The sequence below is a fragment of the Coregonus clupeaformis genome, chromosome 10 (assembly GCF_020615455.1).
Source record: "Coregonus clupeaformis isolate EN_2021a chromosome 10, ASM2061545v1, whole genome shotgun sequence".
Classification (NCBI taxonomy): Eukaryota; Metazoa; Chordata; class Actinopteri; order Salmoniformes; family Salmonidae; genus Coregonus; species Coregonus clupeaformis.
Genome location: NC_059201.1, coordinates 31,198,822 through 31,225,460, shown reverse-complemented (window position 1 = coordinate 31,225,460; position 26,639 = coordinate 31,198,822). Strand labels below are relative to the sequence as shown.

The window sequence follows — 26,639 nt, the reverse complement described above, 5'->3', positions numbered from 1 at the left end:
TTAGCTAACCCTTCCCCTAACCCTAACCTTAACCCTTTTAGCTAACCCTTCACCTAACCCTAACCTTAACCCTTTTTGCTAACCCTTCCCTAACCCTAACCCTTTAACCTAACTCCTAAACTTAACCCTAACCTGAACCCTAAACCCTCAACCTAATTCCTAGCCACCTAGCTAGAATTCATAACATATCATACGTTCTGCAAATTCGTAACATATTGTACGCGTTGCGAAATCGTAACATATAACACATTTTCCAAATTTGTTACATATTGTATGTTTTGCAAATTTCAGATTTACTGAAAGAATAATACGAAATACTCTTGACACCAGGTTGATTTTTCTTTACATAATAAGTGTTTGCCAAGTATTAGTCACACAATACTTAAACTATTTATCGTATCTGAATAAGGGGTCCTTTATCCAAATGTTGCACGTTGATCAATCTGAACAAAACAATAATAAAGTACAGTCGCGCCCTATGTGGCCTAATCAGTTGGACTGTAGGCCAGTGGACCTATGCGCCTATTGATAGAATCGACATACACAGTAGTTAAACTATCATTCTCCTGTTTCAGACATACTGGCGTCTTAAAGAACAATCATTATTGTCTTGAAGTCGAATAAATGAGCTGTTTAGTGATCTGACACGTTTGCGCAATTGTCTCCATGCACGTCTCCAAATGGGTCAATTTGTTTATGGTAAGCGCGCTTTTGCCCTCAAGTGTCAAATTTGCGTAATCGGAATGGTCAAAACTATTGCATTGATGTGTGTTGTCTGCAGGTCAATTTGATAGATGGCCATTGTTATCGCTTTTGGGGCACATGTTTTTGTTTAGGAATGGGTTAGCGAGTGTCCCTTCCTGCGCTCATACGGAGGTGGGGTGTGCCCTCAGGGCGAGCACACCCCCATTGCTTGTGTCAGAGTATTTCAGCAGAAGAGAGAGCAGCATTTTAGAGACAGTCACACAATGGTCCACAGCTGAACAAGTTCAGACAAACTGGTGGACTATACGTTTCAGAAATATTTTATTATTTCTATATGCCGCTATTCTCATGTGGATCTAAGTCTTAAGACGTCTGTCTATTTCCAAAGTTTGAACCAGTTGATATTTTGCGCACACATATCGCAAAGTGGAAAAATGCCTCGGTCTTTCTTGGTCAAAAAGTATTTCGCCAACAAAAAACCCAACTACAGTGAACTGGAGTGTCAAAATGGTGAGTAGCTTAACTTTATTTATTCATTGTATGAAGTTGAATGCATTACATAAATGCATAACACATTACAGAATAGGAGCCACCTGTTTTATTTATTAGTGTTCCTTACAATAAACCTCTGGGAATGTTTTTTTTTTTACATGATCATAAGTGTTGCCTCAACAAACCTTCTCCATGTTGGCAACCTTTACAAATGATACTCTCTCTGTTTTCAAGTTTTCCATTATAAAAGTTCCCCCTAAACTGCACAGAGCTACCATTCATGTTTCTACCCCATGTAAATATGTGGGAGGAAATGGCCCATGAAATCTCAGCTTTGCTGAAACCTCATTTTTTTTTGGTGTAAAATGCTCTGTAGAAACTTGACAGGGCAATTGTTGCTTTACAAGTTGAAATTATGTGGCCTATCCAAACTTCATCATATTTTTTTATTTATTGTGTTGTGTCGTTCCAGTTACATGAATCATATGTACATGATGAAAACATATTTAGTATCTGACAACTGTGCTGTAAATGTACCTCTGTATTCTAAACCTCTTCCTCATCCCTCAGCCACCTCACTGGAGAGGTACCCACTAGCTGAGCTTCCAGCAGGGGACAACAACTCAGCTACCACCTGTTACACAACGGGACTGGTATGGGACGTGAGCTTTCTTCCAGCCCTCTACGTCCCCACATCCCCCACTGATGCCTCCCCCACCCCTGGGCCCCTGGACCTAAGCTCCCCCTCCAGCCTCAGCAGCAGTGCCAGTAGCAGTGGGGAGGAGGACGAGGGGCGCACCTCTGACCCCCCCAGCCCCGAACCCACAGACACCTACCACCCCCCTCAGCGCCCCAAACGCACCAGCACCAAGAGTCATGGGGCCCCGAATGAGGACGAGAGAGTGGCCCCAGTCACTGCAGCAAGGCCAGCCTTCTTCTGCAAGCACTGCCCTAAAGAGTACACCAGCCTGGGGGCTCTGAAGATGCACATCCGCTCACACACGCTACCCTGTGTCTGCCCCACCTGCGGGAAAGCCTTCTCCAGGCCCTGGCTGCTGCGCGGCCACATTCGCACACACACTGGTAAGAACTCCTACACTTGCCATTTGGTATGACTTTGGTGGAAGGGAGGATTGGTTACTCAGTTGATTGGATCATCATTACATTGTAGTGGTAGACATGAGCACATGAGGAAGTCCTGTGGGCTCATTGGTCATTGATCACTCATAGAGTACCACAGTATGAGTCATAATACCCATAAAACCTAGCGGTCAAACAGGGAAATAGTTCCAATAGTTTTTCCACCATTGATTTTTCCCTAGGGAATTTTATAAACACTTAAAATAAGGGCTGTGTTTCGTGTAGGCTTACCCTGGCGTGACGTTTTTATAACCATGTAAATCTCTCTCGGACAAGGTGACTTTTATCAATATATTCACCTCTGTTTACCCCCCAAAAATGAAATGCTAATTAGCTGATAATGTGGCTATCATAAAGAACTACAAATGCCATGATGATCTGGACGAGACTGCGAAGTTGAGGAAAAGGTTAGAATCTCTGGATTAACTATCTAATGTTAACTAAATGTAGTAATTAATAAATTGGCTACATTTCTTTTAATGTACCTATTAGCAAAGCTGCCAGCTAGAGATGACGTGCAGGAGCTTGCAGGGATTTGTACTCTTGCATGATGTCTACTTTGTTGCTAATTAGCATTTTCAAATCTGAGAGCCGAATATATTGATAAAAGTCACCTTGTCCGAGAAAGATTTAGATGGTTATCAAAACATCATGCCAGGGTAAGCCTACACGAAACACAGCCCATATTTTAAGTGTTTCTAAAATCCCCAATGGGAAAAATGAATGGTGGAAAAATGGTTGGAACCATTTCCCTGTTTGACCTCTAGGTTTTATGGGTATTATGACACCTCCACTCTGGGGCTCTATTGTGACTCTACCTTTACTGTAACATTGATTTACTGAGAATGATTTTATCATTGGCTACTGTGTGAGAGAACAGAATGCTGGATTATCTTTTGATGAAGGGGACAAAGAGCGTAAGGAAGCGCTCAGCTATCAAACTGGCCACTTACTACCAGCAACAACTTGAAAGTAGTAATCTAATTTGGCACTGATTTAATCATGTTAATTCAAGTGTGGTCGTGATTCACCCAGCTTGACACCAGGTTCATCAATACCCTTTAAATGAGCTGTGAGGGTGATTCACTAAGGTGTTAATGAACCACTCTGCTGAGCCCGAGACAGCCAAATTGATATAATTGTGTGGGGGAGAAAAGTTTGCACTTTATTGCTGTTCAAAGCCAAGGTTCACAGACCCTGTCTCATACACAGACACAGGCTTAAAGGCTCGGACACAACAATAGCGTTTGCGGGCCGAGAGTACTTAGCACCTCTGAACAGATTGCCTGCTGTGTCTATCTTCATGTAGAATTGTGCGAAAATGTTGTCAGTCAGACGTCCATCAGCAGATGGTCCCTAAAACACACCACGCAGACGAACAGCAGATCAACATTCGGTGCGGTGTGTGTGGTCCTTAAAGTCACAGTTAGTGTCATGCATCTCTAACCCATGCTCCTCCTACCATCTCCTCCTCCTTAGGTGAACGCCCATTCTCCTGCCAACACTGTAACCGTGCCTTTGCTGACCGCTCCAACCTGCGGGCGCACCTGCAGACCCACGCTGAGGTGAAGAAGTACCAGTGTGGTGTGTGTTCCCGTACCTTCAGCCGCATGTCCCTCCTCCAGAAACACAGTGCAGCCAGCTGCTGCTCCTCCTCCACAGCGTGAGCAGGAATGAGCCAGGCAGTTATCCCCAGAGAGACCTCAGGGTGGTGGGGGCATCTACAGACCCATACCATCAGCAAGACCAGAGGAGCCTGAACCAATCTACCAACAGAGACCATGGATCCACCATTTACTAGTAGGAGAGGAAGTTGACCCTGGCTCATATCTCTTTGAATGCAACTTCCATAGCCATCTCAGTTTCTCTGTTTCAAACACATTTAAAGAAAGAAGAGGAACACATTTTTCAAACTCCTCCCATTGCAAGCCAAATCTGGTAGATGTTCTGAACTCTGTAATCCTGCCATTCTCCCAGTCCCAACATTGTTTTTCCTCATATATATTGTGGACTCATGGGGGTTAGTGTGCCGGTGTACTTTTGAGTCTATCCCAGCCTCGGTGTTGGCCAGGCCAGCTCAGGATAATCATGGCCTAGACACAGACACAGCTGCTGAGAGATGTAGGGGTGTGTGGGTGGGATACATCTCTCAGCATGACACACACACACACACACACACACACACACACACACACACACACACACACACACACACACACACACACACACACACACACACACACACACACAGCTGTCCCTGGTAGAGTGGTGTAGATAGACACGGTGCTAACAGGTGCTCTGGCCCTGACCTCTACTGGGTCGATAACAGGTGACTTCCACCGCCCCCAGAAAGAGGAAGTATGTCATCATCACAAAGAGGATGGAGTCCGTTGGTCCCTTTGTATGCTTTTGTCTCCAGTGGGTTCGTCTTAAGCCGTTATTTTGACCACACCAAGCCCCACTGTAATCTGATGTGTTTCCTAGATAGGATAAAGCCATTTGTTTCTGTCATTATTCCTCATGGAAGCTCTGCTCCTTCAATGTTGTTTTAATTCCTGAATGAAAATCTAAGCCATGCACTCCAGGTTACCACAGTGTTAAATATTCCCATTGTTCTCGACAATGGTAGAGAGAACCACCGTTTTTGTAAGATATAAACTTATTTTATGAATTGTATTATTTCTAAACCAAAGATGTGCCGTGCCTTCTTACCTCATCTGGTAGTTGTTGTTTAAAAAAAAATCTTGACTAAGTGTATTAATATTATGCATCAAACACTCAGAACTGGGGGAACGAGGGGACCAAACAGCATGTCTCATAGAGGCACGGTTTGATGGATCAAAAAAATCCTAAACCCTATATGGTGGCTTTTTACAGTGCAATGTTCAGATTGTATGTAGTCTTATTTCAATGTTTTACTGTGTTTGTGTGTCTTTCACTTCCATTTCAAATATTTCATAGCTGATGGATTTGCATTCAATAAAGTAATTTATGTTTGAAAAAAAGTGTTGTTACTTTTACTGTTAATTAGGATATGGCTGTCTTTCAGCAACTGTAAATGTAGTGTGTTGGTAGTGGATGGGCAGTTTGAATTGGACATTGTGATATTTTAGAGAGAGGCAGGTGTGCAGGTGAACACACTGAGTGATGGACAGGGACAACTGCATGCACCTGCTCAATGTCTCCACCTGCCACCCACCTCCTGCAGCCAATGTTTAAACACTGTGCACAAATATGTGAAAGAGAGAGTAGATTTGTTGGCCAACATTAATCTTATTTAACCTTGTTCCAGGTCTGTATTTCCTTGTTTGAGGGAGTTAAGGCTCGTACTCTGTAGCCCAGACAGTGAGTCAGAGTCTGTGTAGCCAGGAGAGTCCAAGTTCCCATGGTTCTCTGAGTGATCAGGTCTGGTCACAGAGCAGTGAGGGTGCGTGGGCCGTGGCAGAGGGTGAGGTAAGCTGTTCCACTCAGCCTCTCTGTCAGCTGGAGCAGCTAGCCACATGCTTCTTAAACTCCTAATTTCCCTCCCATTCAGGGAAATATTAACCGAGCTGGAGATAAGACTTCTGTTGTCGGTTTTGGTCTGTTTAGTGAATCACATGACACACGCTAACCACTGGGTCTGGGTAGTTGTTAGAAAGAAGAGCTCTAGACGTTTTGTCATACAGCTGTGTGCTAACAAAGAGTCCTATATGGAGTGAGTGGTTGTGAGAGGTCTGGAAGTTGGATTTATGGTTCTGAGTCATTTGGTTGTTACCATTGCACCTTTGACCTGGATGTTTGTCACTACTTCCTCCGAAGCTGCCTCCTCTCCTTGTTCGGGCAGGCTTCGGCGTTCATCGTCACCGGCCTGCTAGCCACTGCCGCTCCATATCTCATCATTCCATTTGTTTTGTCTTGTCTATTACACACACCTGGTTCATATCCCCTCATTAGTACGTGTATAAGTGTTCCCTCTGCCCCCCTTGTCCTTGTGGGTGATTGTTGAATGTGAGATGAGAGTAGCTTGGTTGAGCTCAGTGTATTTTGTATTGCCGGGGTATATTTTCCCAGTGTGCCTGTTTTGTTCCAGTGCGCCTGTTTTGTGCACTGGACTGGTTGACGCTATTCTGCGTAACGCTGTATTACGGAATCAACTCTGTATTCTGTGATTTACCCTCCTGCGCCTGACTCCTTCAAATCACGCATCACAGAATCACCCACCTGCTATGGAGTCAGCGGGAGAGGAGCGCATGCCTGGAGTCGTGGCACGGGTCCAGGAGCATACAACAATGATAGCCAGCTTGGGAGAAGCGATGGATCGGGTTCTCCAGGTCGTACAACGCCTGGAGAGGAGTGGACCCGATCTGTTGAGACCAGCTAGGTGACCGGATCCAGCCACCCACACCCCAGCACCCAGAGGGATCCAGATATCCCGACCACGGGATTTCAACAGCACAGCTGCTCTCTGCCAGGGATTCCTCTTCCAACTGAAGCTCTACTTGTCCAGCATCAGCCGGGCCCCATTGGAGCGGGAGAAGGTGTCCGCCCTCGTCTCCTGCCTCTCGGCGAAAGCCCTGGAGTGGGCCAACGCGGTCTGGAATGAAGGAAGAGCCGCTTTGGACAACTACGGGGAGTTCGCTCGCCTCTTTCGGGCTGTCTTCAATCACCCGCCCAAGGGTCAAGAGGCGGGTGAGTGGCTGGTCCACCTGAGGCAGGGGACGAGGACCGCGCAGGACTTCGCTCTGGAGTTCCGGACACTAGCAGCTGGGTGCGGGTGGAACAAGCAGGCCCTTATCGACCATTTCCAGTGCCATCTGTGGGAGGACGTCCGAAGGGAGCTAGCCTGCTGGGACACCATGTTGTCCTTCTCTCAACTTGTGGACATGGCCATCCATTTGGACAGCCTTCTGGCGGCCAGAGGACGTCCTGGAGGGGGTCTGCCCATTCCAACCCCGCCCGACTCTGATCATGAGCTGATGGAGCTGGGGGGAGCGGCGATCCGAGGGAGCGGAGGATGACAGCGCCAGTGTCACTCTGGTGGTACGAGAGGACATTTCACCGCACAATGTCGTCAACGTCCTTTTGGATCTGGGCGGCAGGCAGGGCACTCTCGCGTCACCCCAGGTATCGAACACCCACACTTGTTCAGAGCCCTCTGCTGCGCACTGTACCCTACCCATCCACTTTCCTGATTACATTGTAGCTCCCCAGTGTAAGGCGCTAGTCGATTCAGGTGCAGCTGGGAACTTTATGGACAGGTCATTCTCACACAGTTTAGGCATTTCATTGGTTCCCCTATCCATTCCACTCCCCATCAGAGCACTTGACAGTCGACCATTAGGTCCGGGTTTGTTAGGGAAGTCACAACACCAGTCACTATGGTTACCCACGAGACTCATCGCGAGCAGGTCACTTTTTTATTATTGAGTCTCCTGCTTTACATATTGTTTTAGGTATTCCTTGGTTAGCACTCCACAACCCCACCTTCTCATGGCCGCAGAGGGTTCTCACGGGGTGGTCGCGAGAGTGTCAGGGTAGGTGTCTCTGTGTTTTTCCGTTGTTGCAACCACAGTGGAAAGTCCAGACAGTACCTCCACTGTGCGCATTCCCCCACGAATACCTCGATTTGGCGCACATGTTTTCCAAAATGCAGGTGACCAAGTTACCACCTCATCGGGCGGGGGATTGCGCGATAAACCTCCGGGTAGACGCAGTGCCTCCCAGGAGTCATGTGTATCCCCTGTCACAGGCTGAAACGGAGGCTATGGAAACATATGTCAACGAGTCCCTTCGCCAGGGGTTTATACGTCCCTCCACTTCGCCCGCCTCCTTAAGTTAATTTTTTGTAAAGAAGAAAGACGGCGGTCTGTGCCCTTGCATTGATTATCGATCACTGAACAAAGAAACGATACGATTCAGTTATCCTCTCCCCCTCATTCCTTCAGTGATCGAGTCAATGCATGGGGCGCGCTTCTTCACCAAATTAGATCTCCGGAGTGCGTACAACCTGGTGCGTGTCCGAGAGGGGGATGAGTGGAAGACAGCATTCAGCACAACCACGGGGCATTATGAATACCTGGTGATGCCTATAGTTTGATGAATGCTCCATCCATCTTCCAGTCCTTTGTGAATGAGGTGTTTTGGGACATGCTTGGTCGCGGTGTAGTGGTCTACATCAATGACATTCTGGTGTATTCCACTACGCACGCCAAGCATGTGTCCCTGGTTCGCAAAGTGCTGGCCCGACTGTTGGAAAATGGCCTTTATGCCAAGGCAGAAAAGTGTCTGTTTTTCCAGCAGTCCGTCTCCTTCCTCGGATACCGCATTACCACCTCAGGTGTGGAGATGGAGGGAGATTGCATTGCAGCCGTGCGTAATTGGCCGACTCCAACCACGGTTAAGGAGGTGCAGGGCTTTATTGGCTTTGCCAACCACTATCGGAGGTTTATCCGGGGCTTTGGCAAGGTCGCAGCTCCCATTACATCTCTGTTGAAGGGTGGGCCGTCCCGGCTCTGCTGGTCTGCTGAGGCTGACAGGGCCTTCAGTATCCTGAGGGGTCTGTTCACTTCAGCCCTGGTACTGGCCCACCCCGATCCATCACTACCGTTCGTAGTGGTGGTGGATGCGTCCGAGGTAGGGATAGGCGCTGTCCTATCTCAACACTCAGGCACGCCACCCAAGCTCCGCCCCTGTGCCTTCTTCTCCAAGAAGCTCAGCCCGGCGGAGCAGAACTATGACGTTGGTGATCGGGAGCTGTTGGCTGTTGTCCGAGCCCTGACCATGTGGAGGCATTGGCTCGAAGGGGCGAAACACCCTTTCCTCGCCTGGACGGACCACCGTAACCTGGAGTACATCCGGGCAGCGAGGAGGCTGAATTCTCGCCAGGCCAGGTGGGCCCTATTCTTCACCTGGTTTGATTTCACACTATCATACATCCCAGGTACGAAGAACATGAAGGCAGACGCATTGTCACGGCTGTATGACACAGAGGAGAGGCCCAGAGACAACACCCCCATACTCCCGGCCTCCTGCATTGTGGCACCGGTAGTATGGGCGATGGACGCAGATATAGAGCAGAAGTTACGCACAGAGCCATCTCCACCTCAGTGTCCAGTTGGGCTGCAGTACGTGCCTGCTCTTATACGTGACCATCTGATCTACTGGGCACACACGTCACCCTCCTCTGGTGGCGCCGGAGAAGATGGCTGCCGTTTTACAGCCCTCTAACCAATTGCAGTATTATGTGTGTTTTTTCGCGTTATTTGTAATTTATTCTGTACATAATGTTTCTGCCACCGTCTCTTATGACCAAAAAGAGCTTCTGGATATCAGGACAGCGATTACTCACCTCGTATTGGACGAAGATTTTTTCTTCAACGAGCCGGACACGAAGGATATCCTACAGACACCCGACAAGGCCCAAATCCCCATCATTCGCATGAGAAAAAGACAGAGCTATCGTGGACGTAGTTCGGGTTGCCTTGTAAGGATCCAACAACGAGCGAGTAAACTGCCTCTTCCATCAATCCTATTAGCCAATGTTCAATCATTTGAGAACAAATTGGACGACCTAAGATTACGGTTTTCCTACCAACGGGACATTAAACATTTTAATATCCTATGTTTCACCGAGTCGTGGCTGAACGACGACATGGACAACATACAGCTGACGGGATATACGCTACATCGGCAGGATAGAACGGCTGACTCCGGTAAGACAAGGGGTGGCGGTCTGTGTATATTTGTAAACAACAGCTGGTGCACAAAATCTAATACTAAGGAAGTCTCTAGGTTTTGCTCACCTGAGGTAGAGTATCTCATGATAAGCTGTAGGCCACACTATTTACCAAGATACTTTTCATCTATATTTTTCATAGCTGTCTATCTACCACCACAAACCGATGCTGGAATTAAGATTGCACTCAATGAGCTGTATAAGGCCATAAGTAAACAGGAAAACGCTCATCCAGAGGCAGCGCTCCAAGTGGCCGGGGACTTTAATGCAGGGAAACTTAAATCGGTTCTGCCTAATTTCTACCAGCATGTTAAATGTGCAACCAGAGGAAAAAAAACTCTAGACCACCTTTACCCCACACACAGAGACGCATACAAAGCTCTCCCTCGCCCTCTATTTGGCAAATCTGACCATAACTCTATCCTCCTGATTCCTGCTTATAAGCAAAAACATAAGCAGGAAGCACCAGTGACTCGGTTAATAAAAAAGTGGTCAGATGATGCAGATGCTAAGCTACAGGACTGTTTTGCTAGCACAGACTGGAATATGTTCCGGGATTCTTCAGATAGCATTGAGGAGTACACCGCATCAGTCACTGGCTTCATCAATAAGTGCATCGATGTCGTCGTCCCAACAGTGATCGTACGTACATACCCCAACCACAAGCCATGGATTACAGGCAACATCTGCACTGAGCTGCCGCTTTCAAGGAGCGGGACTCTAACCCAGACGCTTATAAGAAATCCCGCTATGCCATCAGACGAACCATCAAACAGGCAAAGAGTCAATACCGGACTAAGATTGAATCGTACTACACCGGCTCTGACACTCGTCGGATGTGGCAGGGCTTGAAAACTATTACAGACTACAAAGGGAAGCACAGCCGCGAGCTGCCCAGTAACACAAGCCTATCAGACGAGCTAAATCACTTATATGCTCGCTTCGAGGCAAGCAACACTGAAGCATGCATAAGAGCACCAGCTGTTACGGATGACTATGTGATCACGCTCTCCGTAGCCGATGTGAGTAAGACTTTTAAGCAGGTCAACATTCACAAGGCCACAGGGCTGGACGGATTACCAGGATGTGTACTCTGAGCATGTGCTGACCAACTGGCAAGTGTCTTCACTGACATTTTCAACATGTCCCTGACTGAGTCTGTAATACCAACATGTTTCAAGCAGACCACCATAGTCCCTGTGCCCAAGGACACTAAGATAACCTGCCTAAATAACTACCGACCCGTAGCACTCACGTCTGTAGCCATGAAGTGCTTTGAAAGGCTGGTCATGGCTCACATCAACACCTTTATCCCAGAAACCCTAGACCCACTCCAATTTGCATACCGCCCCAACAGATCCACAGATGATGCAATCTCTATTGCACTCCACACTGCCCTTTCCCACATGGACAAGAGGAACACCTATGTGAGAATGCTGTTCATTGACTACAGCTAAGGATCCTGGGACTAAACACCTCCCTCTGCAACTGGATCCTGGACTTCCTGACGGGCCGCCCCCAGGTGGTAAGGGTAGGTAACAACACATCTGCCACACTGATCCTCAACACAGGGCCCCTCAGGGGTGCGTGCTCAGTCCCCTCCTGCACTCCCTGTTCACCCATGACTGCATGGCCAGGCACGACTCCAACACCATCATTAAGTCTGCTGATGACACAACAGTGGTAGGCCTGATCATCGACAATGATGAGACAGCCTATAGGGAGGAGGTCAGAGACCTGGCCGTGTGGTGCCAGGATAACAACCTCTCCCTCAATGTGATCAAGACAAAGGAGATGATTGTGGACTACAGGAAAAAAAGAGGACTGAGCACGCCACCATTCTCATCGACGGGGCTGTAGTGGAACAGGTTGAGAGCTTCAAGTTCCTTGGTGTGCACATCACCAATGAACTATCATCATCCAAACACACCAAGACAGTCGTGAAGAGGGCACGACAAAGCCTATTCCCCCTCAAGAGACTGAAAAGATTTGGCATGGGTCCTCAGATCCTCAAAAAGTTCTACAGCTGCACCATCGAGAGCATCCTGACTGGTTGCATCACCGCCTGGTATAGCAACTGCTCGGCCTCCGACCGCAAGGCACTACAGAGGGTAGTGCGTATGGCCCAGTACATCACTGGGGCCAAGCTTCCTGCCATCCATGACCTCTATACCAGGCTTTGTCAGAGGAAGGCCCTCAAAATTGTCAGACTCCAGCCACCCTAGTCATAGACAGTTCTCTCTGCTACCGCACGGCAAGCGGTACCGGGGCGCCAAGTCTAGGTCCAAAAGGCTTCTCAACAGCTTCTACCCCCAAGCCATAAGACTCCTGAACAGCTAATCATTGCTACCCAGACTATTTGCACTGCCGCCCCCCCCCCCACCATCACCCCCCTCTTTTACGCTGCTGCTACTCTGTTTATTATTTATGCATAGTCACTTTTACTCTACCCACATGTACATATTACCTCTATTACCTTGACTAGCCGGTGCCCCCGCACATTGACTCTGCACCGGTGCCCCCTGTATATAGCCTCCCTACTGTTATTTTATTTTACTGCTGCTCTTTAGTTATTTGCTTTTATATTTTTTTACTTAACACTTAAAAAATGCATTGTTGGTTAAGGGCTTGTAAGTAAGCATTTCACTGTAATGTTGTATTCTGTTGTATTCGGCGCATGTGGCAAATACAATTTGATTTGATTTGAGGTATCGGTCGTACAGTGCGCTGTCTGACCGGAGTACTGGTGGCCTACCTTGGCTAAGGACGTGAGGGTGCTCTGTGTGCGCCCAGAGTAAGGTAACTAGGCACCTCCCAGCGGGTAACTTACAGCCTTTACCAGTTCCACAACAACCATGGTCTCACCTGAGTGTTGATTTCCTTACCGATCTTCCCCTCTCTCAAGGTAACACCACCATCCTGGTCGTTGTGGACCGCTTTTCCAAGGCCTGCCGCCTCCTTCCTCTGCCCGGTCTCCCCACGGCCCTGTAAAATGCGGAGACCCTGTTTACACACGTTTTCCGGCACTACGGGGTACCAGAGGATATAGTCTGACCGGGGTCCCCAGTTCACATCCAAGGTCTGGAAGGCGTTCATGGAACGTCTGGGGGTCTCGGTCAGCCTGACCTCTGGTTTCCACCCGAGTCTAATGGGCAGGTGGAACGGGTAAATCAGGATGTGGGTAGGTTCCTGCGGTCCTGCTGCCAGGACTGGTAGGGGGAGTGGTCGGTGTTCTTGCCATGGGCCAAATATGCCCAGAACTCTCTCTGTCACTCCCCCACTAACCTAACGCCATTCCAATGTGTTTTAGGTTACCAACCGGTTCTGGCACCATGGCACCAGAGCCAGACCGAGGCTCCTGCGGTGGATGACTGGTTTCGGCGCGCGGAGGAGACGTGAGACGCTGCTCACGTCCACCTCCAACGCGCCTTGCGTCGTCGGAAGGCCAACGCTGACCGCCACCGCATTGAGGCCCCGGTCTTCGTACCGGGTGATCGGGTCTGGCTCTCGACCCGGAATCTGCCCCTCCGCCTGCCATGCCAGAAGCTGAGCCCGCGGTTTGTGGGGCCGTTCAAAGTCCTGAGGAGGATCAACGAGGTTACCTATAGGTTATTACTCCCCCATGATTATCGTATTAACCCCTCGTTTCATGTGTCTCTACTCAGGCCGGTGGTGGCTTGTCCGCTCCAGGAGTCTGAGGTACGGGAGGTACCTCCGCCTCCTCTGGACATCGAGGGGGCCCCGGCGTACTCCGTCCATTCCATCCTGGATTCGAGGCGTTGGGTGGGGGCCTTCAGTACCTCATGGAGTGGGAGGGGTACGGTCCGGAGGAACGGTGCTGGGTCCCGGTGAGGGATATCTTCCAAGTCCTCGATCCACACACCTGGTTCATATCCCCTCATTAGTACGTGTATAAGTGTTTCCTCTACCCCCCTTGTCCTTGTGGGTGATTGTTTATTGTGAGGAGTGGTAGCTTGGTTGAGCTCAGTGTATTTTGTATTGTCGGGGTATATTTTCCCAGTGTGCCTGTTTTGTTCCAGTGCGCCTCTTTTGCGCACTGGACTGGTTGACGCTATTCTGCGTAATGCTGTATTACGGAATAAACTCTGTATTCTGTGATTTACCCTGCGCCTGACTCCTTCAAATCACGCATCACAATGTTCTTGTACAACAGCCCTTTTAAGTTCCAGCTGCTTGGAATGAATTGAGAGCAGTTTTATGATGTCAATTGTTAGCATGTTCTCAGGTGAGGGTGTCCGCTCGGCAAATAAAATCAAACAGCATGGCAAGTTGAAGTGAGTAACGGTGTTAGTCGGATTATGCTCTCTAGTTAGTCAAAACTTCTTAATACTACATTGGACTCACTCTTTCTGTTGTATGAATCATGTCTCTGTATTTTAACCTGATCCTTGCCACAAAGTTTATATAGAACCATTTTGAAAGCAAGCTACCATTTGAAACCGCACAATATCATAACCCTCACCACACTCAGTGTTACTGTACATATTTCCAAAAATGTTGATAAATGAAAACAGTACATGACACTCCTCCTTTGGGAGAGTAGAATGCCTGGTTCTGAAATCTGAGAACTTTTTCCTGCTGCGCGCTTCCCAGTGCCAGAACACTCACTGTAATTTACCAAAAGTGGCTGCTATTTATGCCATAAAGCATGTGTTTAACATTCCAGAGCCCCACTGTGTTTGTGTATTCCTCTCTCTCTCTCCCTGTCTCTTGGTTGTTTATCTATTTATGTATATGTATGTGTGTTAGTGTGAAGTGTCCCTGCAGAGAAGCAGCCCTCTCTCTATTCACAGGAGGATCATCTCTCCCCTTCAGAGACAGGCCGGCAGGAAATGGGAGTTTACATTGGCCTACTTCACCCCAAAAAAGAGGAGCTCAAGTGCTAACCCTCACTGCTTACTGCTACTGCGCCATATCCCATCCCCCCACAGCTCCCACCCACGCCCGCTTCTAGGCCAGGCCCAGTCCCAGTCAGGGGGGAGAGAGAGAGCGGCCTTCAGTGCAGCAGCAGCCAGGGCTCACAGAGGGCTCAGGGCCTGGGATACAGGAAGTAGCTGTCAGCCTCCCATAAACACGACTCATCCTGCGCCGATGACACAGAAGGCCTGGGGGTAGCTCTCCCCGGCCACACCGCTGCCGATCTGCAGCTTTACACTGTGTGCTGCTGAGTTCCAGACTTGTGGATTCCTACAGGGCTTTCCTTCAGGCGCCGGTCCCCATCTGTGGTTCTCTACTCTGCATGTTTCCCTACACAGCATTGCAGTATGCTGATTTCAGGGGGCCGTTACATTGTTTTTTCAATGTGTGCCGTGCCGAGAAATATAAACTCAACAATAAAGTAAGTTGTCAGGAGAAATGTTAAGTGTAATTAAAACGTTTTATGTTGATCATCTTTGTAAGAAATTGGAGTGTGTTTTACTTGCAATAAAGTTATAATCTCCCCTTGAATAACTATCTAAGAACCTCTCACCCCATGTTTACTAGCCCACCCTCGTATCCTATAGAAAATAATCGTCACCTCTCTACATGTTGCCTGTGGAGAGGAAGCTCACACCAACAAACTCACCCAGACTGCTAATTCTCTGTCTGCAAATAGGCCATGGACAACAACTGCATCTGGTAAATAAAGAACCCAACAACAGTAACACCACAAGTATGTCTAATGATGGATTTCATCAGGGTTGGGAGTCTGCCTGAGGACAGGATTGGAGAGGTGGTCGAGTGGTTGGGGGGAATAGAGTGCATATTAAACAGTAATGAATCACACACTCAGTCACAGGGTCGCCGGGGATGAATGTGCTCTCTGTTGGTTTTCCTGGAGCCTGGAGTTTACTAACTGATGACGCAGGCTGCACTTGATCAGAGACATGTGTTGCTGTGGACTCTGTGCCAGTGAGAAGCAAGGAGAGGGGGAGAGGTGGAAGGACGGATGGCGCTTAAGCCCTCTCCCTCTCTCCTTCTATCCCTCCTGGGCATTGCCTCACACTGGGGCTTGTGGGATTGGGGAGGAGGGGTGTCCCTTCCCACTCTGGGAAAAATAAACCCAGCCTTTATGCCAGGACAGGAAACAAGGGATCTTGACCTAACTCCATCAATTCCTTACCATCCTCTTTCCCAAACTCATTCAGGGAGAGGGAGAGGGGAGAGAGTGAGACAGGGAGGGAGGGAGAGGGAAACTGAGAGAGAGAAAGACTGAAAAAGGGTGAGAGAGTTTCGATTCTGCCCGGAACAGGGATTGAATTAGTAACCTTCTATAAAACAACACTTGTAACTCAAAGCCAACAGAGGAAGAAATGAGTCGGTCACTCCATGATCAACAGTTGGTATTAGATCCAGTGGCGGCCACTGATTGGCTGAAAACCCATGGCGGCGGGGGTATTCAGCATAAATACACCTATTTCACTTTTGCATGTAAACACTGAATCACCTCTGCTGCACATGCCGCCACTATTTTGATTATCAAAAGTTATATTTTTAGAACGCGCAGCAAGCAGCCAGCTCACGAGTGCATCGATGACACAAGCACAGGGAAAACGCACCAAGCAAAAATGCGACAAGTGCAAATAAATGATCTAACTGGGGATAGCTAGCTAGCATAATGTCACAAGCATGATGAACTCCCCAGTAACTTTCGTTAGACTTGATTGACATGCGAGCTAGCAAGCTAGATACCGGTATGCTATCTTACCGGTAGCTAGTGTCCACTAGCTAGCATCTAACAGCAGGAGAGAACAAAAAACAGTGTTGCGAATTGGGCACAGAGCCATGTTTTTTTTGTTTTACCAGATCCGCGAGAAGGTTCGAGCTAGTGTATCCCTCTGTCCTTCGACTGTTGGTGGATGTGGATGTTCGGTTCAGGTCCCAGGCTCCCAAAGACTGTCATGATTATTTATTTACAAGTTCATTGTAATTTGCTCTTTAGCGCCATCTATTCAGTACCTGATAAAGCAGACCCAGAAGGTCTGGCTGTTCATTTCAATGCCCCAGGACGGTCCATTTACTTTGTGCTAGGAAAATCTCATTGCAGCTGTCCCCCCCAATAGCAAGTAATGTAATAGCTGGCAATGCAATCCAAGCACTGGGCGGCAGGCTGAACGCCCGGAGCTGCTGATGGTAGAGCAGTAGGTAACTGAACAGGTTGTTTTGAGCAATACATTCTTGAAACAGTAAAATTTACAGAAATTAGCAATGCCACTGATGTACTCCAGCCAACCTGCTACAGGGGAGATCAGTGGCGGTCAGTGCTGTTTAAGATGAGGGAGGATGATTATGAAATTAAATGAATGTTTATGAATAAACGTTTACAACGTAGGTGCACAGGTCGAGATCATTTTGAGTAATCAAGGTGACAGACAGTGACATATTCAATACATTTACATTTTAGTCATTTAGCAGACGCTCTTATCCAGAGCGACTTACAGTTAGTGAGTACATACATTTTCATACTATTTGATCATTCCACAGCTGGGCTTTATTAAGGAGGGGTTCACGGCACCTCACAATCACCCCCCGACTCCACTGAGGGAAACACAGAGGAGGATATGAGTTCATATAAACCAGTATAGTTCATATAAACCAGTATAGTTCATTTAAACAATACCACCTTGCACACTCTTGCCTGCATCTAGCTAATCTAGGGTGTAATCATTAGTCCAACAGTTGCAAATGAGAGTTTCTATTGGACAAATTCAGGTATGCTTATCCCCTTTCATTCCGTTTGCTTCCGTTTAAAAACATTTTTCAACAGAATCACATGCAAACAGTTCACTTTCATAGCAGCCACATAAAAACAGCATGATCACTTTGCTCGTTGTATAATTCCTTCTCACAACTATCTACGCGCTCTCCTCCTCTCACATTTTCCCTTCGCTTGTGGACTTCAGTGCACAACACATCAGCTGTCTGTGACCAGGCGAAAAAACCTTTCTAAGCCATGACTGCTCACCGCTACACACAGCCTACATCGTTGTCACATCATAGTCAACTAGAACTAACGCATTAGTAAACCCGCTACAGCAGTAAACAGTTTAACAGCTACACCGGCGGGCCCCAATGGCAATAAATTAATAAAACCAAAAGCTTACCTTGACTTGGAAGAGTTCTAGTGTTGGATAGCCATAGCCATAGCCAGCTAGCTAACATAGCATCCCTCTGTGTTTGAGCAGGGTGTTTGAGTAGGCTAAACTAGCTAGCTGCATAAGCAGTTCAGCAATTACACTGGTGGGCCCCGGTGTCAATAAATTAATAAAACCAAAAGCTTACCGCTAAACTAGCTAGTTGCATTTGCTAGCTAAGTGAAAGTGAAAGCATTTCGCGACACCCGAAATAACATCTGCTAAATATGTGTATGTGACCAATAAAATTTGATTTGATTTCATTTGATTTCAACCAAATATAGCTCTCTCTCTCTCTCTCTCTCTCTCTCTCTCTCTCTCTCTCTCTCGGTTCTCCTTAATTTTGGAAGAAATTCATTTGTTCAAAGCTGTTCAACTATTGTCTTTCTCTTTGAGTACACTACTCACCACATTTTATGCCCTGCAGTGCTAGCTAGCTGTAGCTTATGCTTTCAGCCCTAGATTAATTATCTGATCCTTTGATTGGATGGACAACATGTCAGTTCATGCTGCAAGAGCTCTGATAGGTTGGAGGACGTCCTCTGGAAGTTGTCATAATTACTGTTTAAGTCTATGGAAGGGGGTGAGAACCATGAGCCTCCTAGGTTTTGTGTTGAAGTCTATGTACCCAGAGGAGGACAGAAGCTAGCTATCCTCCGGCTACACCATGGTGCTACCCTACAGAGTGCTGCTGAGCCTACTGTAGACCTTCATTGCAAAACAGTGTGTTTTAATCAATTATTTTGGTGACGTGAATATATTTAGTATAGTTTTATCTAAAAATTATAACTTTTTAAATGTTTTACTATTTAGATTTTTATTAAATTCACTGAGGAGGATGGTCCTCCCCTTCCTCCTCTGAGGAGCCTCCACTGGGGAGATTCACATCCACTACAAAGACAGTATTGATCTAACAAATGTTATTGATATAAAGTTAACAATGGTGAACTCAGGATGAAGTAATTCCACATGCAAGGAACTGAAATGAGGAAAGAGATTTTTAAAATGTTTAATCTCATGTAGCATTCCATTCTTTACCTGATGCAAATGAATCAAAACTCTTCCTCCAGCTTTGAGGTCTCGAAGAACCTGCTGAAAACCTATTATAACGAACCTTGCCTAGGTAGGCCAAGCTGGATTGTTATGACCCATATTAGAGCAGTGGTTAGCAGGTCTGCCTATGGGCTGGGAAAGCTGAGTTTGAGACTTACAAGGGGCTTTAAACTGTTGCCGTTCGCAAAAATCGCTGCAGTGGGATGGTGCCTTGGGGGCCATAGGAGAGGTGTGCACATGTGAGGGACTTGGTATAGTGAGGCACTTGGTATAGTGAAGTGTGGGGACACGCTTTCCCTAACGGAGGGGATAGTGTAATGAAGGTAGGCCTGTTTCGACCCCCCCCCACTATCTGAGTGCAGGTATAGCCTACAACAGCAACCTACATCAGGGGTCTCCAACCCTGTTCCTGGAGAGCTACCCTACTGTAGGTTTTTGCTCCAACCCCAGTTGTAACCAACCTGGTTCAGCTAATTATTGAAATCAGGTGTGCTAGATTAGGGTTGGAGTGAAAACCTACAGGATGGTAGCTCTCCAGGAACAGGGTTGGAGAGCCCTGGCCTACATGATGAGATTATTATGGAGAAAAGAGCAAGATCATTTTATTTGTCAAACGGTAGCCAGCCAAGCATTGATGAACATGTCACCAGAATAAGACCCTCAATATTTATTGGAAAGGAGCATCAAGGTCATCATCACCTTGCAATTTCACTACCCTGTGAAGTTAAACATAACTTATTTTACCTGTAGCCTAATAAACTGCATGCTTTCCCAACGAGTCATAGTAGGAGGATCACACAACATGTCATCGTGTGACTCCAAGTTTACTTCAATATGATGGTTATTATATCAATATTTGTGCAAAAAAGCGTTTCCACCGTCATTTCTCTCATAATTCATTTTGCCGACACAAAAAGTTTCCACCTTGTCTAGCATATTTTGTTTTGTCGACATTTGGAAAGTTTACGGGGGAAAGAATCTGTTTCCATCAGGCCTGTCATTACATTTTTTATCCGACATGTACTTTACTCGCATAAAAAGGTTGGATGGAAACCTGGTTACTGTTTCCATTTGCAGAAATAGCTACACTATTTAAAGCAGTCAGTCAAGACTTGGCTCTGCATTCTAGGCCTACTCTACAATCTGGTATCAGCAATTTAAAGCTGCATTCTGTAACTTTTTGGATGACCCAACCAAATTCACATAGAAATCTGAGTTATAGATATGTCAGTCTCATTGAAAGCAAGTCTAAGAAGCGGTAGATCTGTTCTATGTGCACTATTTTTATGCTTCCTGTGCTTAAGTTTTGTTTTTGCTACTTTCGGTTATCTACACAAGCTTCAAACAGCTGAAAATACAATATTTTTGGTTATGGAAAATATATTTCACAGTGGTTTAGATGGTACAATGATTCTCTACACTAAAACTGAAATTAGGCAAACTATTAGAATTTTAGCAACCAGGAAATGGCGGAGCAATTTCTGCATAGTACATCTTTAACTTTTGTGGGTAATACACCTGCGTGTATTTTCCCAGAGTAGGTGAAAGGGGATGTTAAACAGTTGCTGGAGGCAATGCGAGTGTATTGTGAAAGGAGCAATGTCAATTTGTGTCCTCTTGTCAGGACTTGTCAGCTTGAGCATAACCAACTAGACAGTGTGTTGAGAAATATACTGTTTTGGTACATTATTACTGGCCCACATGAAGCATTCATTTTTCCTAGGATTTGACTTGATGACAACCATTGGTGCAAGTGACATCTTGCCAAAACAAGGATTGCTGTATGTTGGAGAGTACAGAATGTGTCAATACAATTGAAAACATTATTGATAGAGTGGAGTTGATAGGTTCACGTAGGAAGCTGTCCATCGTGAAGGCCTACCACTGCCTCTCTCCCATGAACAGCCCCACAGGTGCATAAAGTTCTGGCTCAGATCCAGACCTCACCCCAGTATGACACACACAGAGAGATGTGTTCTGTGGGAACATGTGCACAGTCTGTCACTGTCACTGTTCCAGTTAACTGTAAGATGCCGGAGCACCTCCTCCCAAATGGAGAATCAGAAGGGATCAAAGAGAGTTAAGGCTCTGGCAACAGCTGAAGGGCTGGAGCAGTGGAACAGATGCATAAAATCAAAACACTTTTACAGATAGTCAAACAAACACTGACCATCAACAGCTGTCATATTGCATCACAACCTTGCTGAAAACTTCCCCCAGCATAGACCAGCCTAAATTTCAAGCTGGTCCATGCTGGTTTATGCTGGTCAAGCTGGTCTGACCAGCTGGTCAAGCTGGTGATGCTGGTGACCAGTTCATGCTGGTATGCTGGTGATGCTGGTATGCTGGTGACCAGGTTATGCAGGTGATGCTGGTATGCTGGTATGCTGGTGATGCTGGTGACCAGTTTATGCTGGTATAATGGTGACCAGTTTATACTGGTATGCTGGTGCAGCATGGTATAGCTGATCAAGCTGGTCTGGCAAAACCACGCCCATCATTATCGTATATTCCAAGCATGCTCGATTGCTGTTAGAAGTTTTGAATTGTTTCTTTTTAATTTGTGCATTGATTGATTATGCTACACACAGATAAATAACATACATCTTTCTAACCTAATCTAATCTGTTAGTTGGACTTATTGCACCTGTTTGAAAACAAAAACACAGTGAAGGTGAGTCACCAGCAAAAACACAGTAAAGGCTGGTGACCAGCATGACAAGCCTATGCTGTTTCAGCAGGGAAGCCATCAAACACTCTCCCCATCCCCCCCCAAGACACGCACATACACACACACACACACACACACACACACACACACACACACACACACACACACACACACACACACACACACACACTGAAGAGCGATTCTCTGCGTGGGAGGCCAAAGCAGCAGCTGGATATGATGGAAAACACCCTGCACCCCCCACTGACTTACACCCCACAGGCTGTCCCTGTCACACAGTGACACATGAAGCGCTATTGCCTTGGAAGGTCTTACTCTCTAAGGAACTCAAGGAGAGGTGATCCATTCATTAATGGCAGCACAGCTGTCAAACAAAGTACAATTGGATGAGAGAGTATTCTTCACACACAGAGGAATAAGGAGTCACACACACTCACACATGCACACGAGCGCATACACACATGCACACATAGTCACACACACAAGTACACGCGCACACACATTTGCACTCACACATGTTGAAGCCATTACTCTGTAGCTTGTTAAGTCATTACTCTGAAGCTTGTTATTTTCTCAACCCGAGAGAAAGCAATCTATCCAGAGAGAGTATTGAGAGATTTGGCACCGGATTGGGCCTTAGGATATAGAGGTTACACTGAAATCCCAAGAATGTGATGAAGCCTGGTTCGAATCCCCACGCCGTCTAGGTGAAAAATCTGCCGATGTGCCCTTGAGCAAGGCACTTAACCCTAATTACTCAGTCACCGGATTCATCAAAAAATGCATAGATGATGTGATACCGATGGTGTCTTTAAAAACTTGCCCGAATCAAAAACCGTGGATTGATGGCAGCCTTATTGGGAAACTGAATGAGAGAGATGCTGGAACAATTGTATGGTTAAACAGAACAAATATGACCTACGCAGATCGATCGAGACCGCGAGACACAAGTATAGGGACAAAGTGGAGGAGAAATTCAGCGGGTCGGACACGAGGCGTATGTGGCAGGGGCTTCTAACAATCACGGATTACAAAAAGAAGGACAATCACGTCGCGGACATCAATGCCGCCCTACCAGACGAGCTAAACACGTTTTTCTCACGCTTCGAGCATAACAACTCTGAGCTACAGAGGAGAGCCCCTGGGGACAATGAGGACTTATGGTCCACGTAGGACGTATGTAAGTCATTCAAATGTGTTAACCCTCGCAAGGCTGCCAGCCCAGACGGCATCCCTAGCCGTGCCCTCAGAGCATGTGCAGACCAGCAAGCTGATGTGTTTTCTAACATTTTCAATCTCTCTCTAGCTCAGGCCGCTATCCCCACCTGCTTCAATATGTCCACTAGCATCCCTGTGCCCAAGAAAGGGAAAGGAGCTGAACTGAATGACTACCGACCCGTCTTCCATCATCATGAAGTGCTTCGAGAGGCTAGTCACATCACCTCCTCCCTCCCCAAAACATTCGACCCTCTCTTTAATTCGCCTCCCGCCCGAAAGCTCACAGCCCTCGGACTGAACTCCTCCCTATGCACCTGGGTCCTGGACTTCCTGACGGGCCTCCCCCAGCTGGTGAAGGTAGGCAACATCACCTCCTCCACACTGATCCTCAACACTGGGGCCCCACAAGGGTGATTCCTCAGTCCCCTCCTGTACTCCCTGTATACCCACGACTGCATGGCCTAACACAGTTCCAACTTCATCATCAAGTTTGCTGACGACACGACAGTAGTAGGCCTGATTATCAACAATGATGAGGTAGGCACTCTGACGGCGTGTGACGGCATGTGACTAATAAACTCTAATTGAATCTAAATATAATTGCTCCTGTAAGTCACTCTGGATAAGAGCGTCTGATAAATGACTAACATGTACATGTAAAATGTAAGCCTGAAAAGTAGGAACACATTGAAAATGTACTTTCAGAACAGTAAAGCCTATTTCCCTGAGAATCATGTCTGTAAATCGCGGACAGCTTTGTGCTGCCCATGGGGAGGCCCAGTCGTGCAGACAGTATACTGATGACAGTGCAGAACAGCCTTACTCAGCCAGATGGACTGGGAGGAACTGACACGGTCCAAGAGCTTTGATGTGTTCACAGCGGATCCTCTAGATCTGTATTCCATTTCCCCCTCTCTGAAGACAGTGAGTGTTGGCAATTCTACCTTGAAATGGTTGTGTCTATTAAACTTCCTGTGTTATAACTGGTAGCCTCATGGCTCAGTGGGGTTTATTATCAGGAACACAACTGGCAGGCCTTTCACATCATCCCTCCCCACATGGCTGAAGCAACCCTCCCAGAGCCTGGCTGGGCTGGTCTTCCTAGCTGGGCTACTGCCACTCTCACTGGAACACTAATGAGTGACACATGCCCCACAGCTCCGCCACTTACACCTAAGATCAAAGCATGGGTCCGGGCAAGGTGGAGGAGGGGGTTGTTTTACACTCTAGTGTCCCCCCTCCCTGTCTTTGACACCAATACGATATGTCTGTCTGTGGGACCAAATGTGGAAGCACCTGTCCTCTCTGGCGCTGGGCTTAACATAAGCAATAATGTAGTCCCCCTTCAGATTGTATTGACTTATTTCCCATCTGGATGTGAAGTCAACTCATAACACAATTCAGCTAGATTGTATGTCAGTGAGAGATGCGCAAGACACAAATGAGATATGCATCAGTGCAGTCACAGTCAAAACTATCAGTCTCAACATTTTGGTGGAAATCCTCAATGGAAATTGAATAAATGAATGGAAACTGGATTGGAATGGTTTGGAAGTATCCAACAACTTTCAACTGAGAATCCCTGAAGTTTCTTACATTATGTGGAATAATTCACCTCATCCATCACAGTTTGGTGAAATACTCTGTGATCAGTTACCATCTCTCAAAGAAAGAGAGATATAGAGGGTAGGGAGAGGTGGGGGGCTGGCAGGGCAAAGACAGGAAATCCCAATGCAACCTGAACTTCTTCTACATAGTTCTACCAGAGAAGGCCTTTGTAGCAATCCCCCACCCCCTCCATCCCCCTGTCTCTCATCCAACCTCCAACACGATACATTGCAGCAGCACTTCCCCCCAACACAGAGAGAGAGAGAGAGAGAGAGACAGACAGAGAGAGAGAAAGAGAGAGAGATATACAAACTCCAGCAGTTCACTCACGGGCCATAACTCAGCAGTGGGGCGGGGGATCAAAAGCTCAGGGTTCCCCAATGTCTCCCTGCACAGTCCCACTGTGGTTAGGTCTGAGACAGACAGGCACCACTTTTAAACAGAGCCCCCAAATGCCAAAAACACTCCAGTACAAATAGAAAATAATACACCAATAGTGTACACACAGACACAGACACACACACGCACATGCACACGCACACACACACACACTCTCTTCCTGTTTCCCTGCACAAATTCCTTACGGGAGGAAAGTTATCTGTGGCACATTGAAGCCTTTCTCTTCCACAGTTTTGCCCAGCTCTTTCTTACATTCCACGACAGTAATTCTCCACACAGTATTCCTACTATCACTTGTTCATTGAGGGTGCATATGCTCTTCATGTGACTCTAATGAAGACAGCTCTGTAAAAACACTTGACAGAAACTCTGCTCTGTTCTCATCTCTGTATCCTTGTTGTACAGTAATACTAATTTCCAAATACTAATTTAAGATCAGAGATTGTAAAATGGGTGCAGTACAGGTCATAGACAAAACACTAGAACATATTTTGAGGAAAAAGTACAGATGGGAAATAAGGATTTGGATTCAATCTGATTTCCTGTATGTGGTGCTGAGACCTCCTGCAAAGTCAGGTCCTCCAAAGGCACAGCAAGGTTTTTCCTGATGAACCGAGGGTTATGGTAGTGGCAAGTGTGAGAGGACAGGGGTGTGGGGTGGACAAGGCACCTTGCAACAGCTGCTTTGAATTATCCGGGGGTACAGAGACTCCTGGCGCCAGGATCGGGGCAGCAGGTCAGGGAGGATGATGATTACTAAAATACAAGTGGGCAGCCGTACCCTGGAGAGCAGGGGGTGTTCTTTGCTCAGAGAATCCCAGCTAGAGGATGGGGAGGCTAGATGACTGCAGCGGTGGGGGGACGGGGACGGGGACGGGGACGGGGACGGGGACGGGGACGGGGACGGGGGGCTCCTACTCCGACTTCCTATCAGATAACCCCTTCCTTTCCAAATGACAGCCCAACAGAAACCTATTGAAAGAAAACATGGGCCACGCCAGTGGAAAGAGTATTTCTAAGAGAGGCCGTTACTCAAACTGGTCAGTTTTATCAGACAAAAAGTTGTGTAGTTCATCAACCATACAGTTAGTGTGATAATTTCACCCATTTGTTGTTATTCCCCATCACAAACTTGGCATGTTAGTGGTGTGGGATAAAATTGACTGGGTGCCTGTTTTCTATTCTTAAGGTGTAATGTAGGGTTTTATAAGAACACTTTCACAAGCTCTGTAGTATGGATCAGAAGCAGGGTTTTGTAAATCTGGTTTATCAATAGAAACCTGGTAACACTGCTGTTTGCACTGTTTGTTTATCTGTCACATGTCTGTCATCAGGTCATTTGTGATTGACCGGACCAGTCAACTGATTATTGACGTCATGGCACAGCGTGGAGCCCTCTGCTGGCAATTTGTTTATTTTCATCCCCATTAGCTTTTGTAGAAGCAGCAGCTACTCTTCCTGGGGTCCACAAGCAACATACTGG

At 47.0% G+C, this 26,639-nt stretch overlaps 1 protein-coding gene across 1 annotated transcript; it reads left to right on the top strand.

The window, feature by feature from the left end:
* Positions 1–939: 939 nt before the first annotated feature.
* Positions 940–5,101, top strand: LOC121575861 (protein snail homolog Sna). Its single transcript, XM_041889152.2, has 3 exons — positions 940–1,215; positions 1,768–2,280; positions 3,817–5,101. The coding sequence occupies exons 1-3, from the start codon at positions 1,140–1,142 to the stop codon at positions 4,002–4,004; spliced, it is 777 nt and encodes a 258-aa protein (XP_041745086.2). The 5' UTR covers positions 940–1,139; the 3' UTR covers positions 4,005–5,101.
* Positions 5,102–26,639: the final 21,538 nt, after the last annotated feature.

Bases quoted from the DNA above. Each gene is read 5' to 3' on its own strand.
- LOC121575861 (XM_041889152.2), top strand. From the start codon at position 1,140: ATGCCTCGGTCTTTCTTGGTCAAAAAGTATTTCGCCAACAAAAAACCC. The intron at 1,216-1,767 runs GTGAGTAGCTTA...CTCATCCCTCAG, and splicing joins TGAACTGGAGTGTCAAAATG to CCACCTCACTGGAGAGGTAC. The intron at 2,281-3,816 runs GTAAGAACTCCT...CCTCCTCCTTAG, and splicing joins CCACATTCGCACACACACTG to GTGAACGCCCATTCTCCTGC.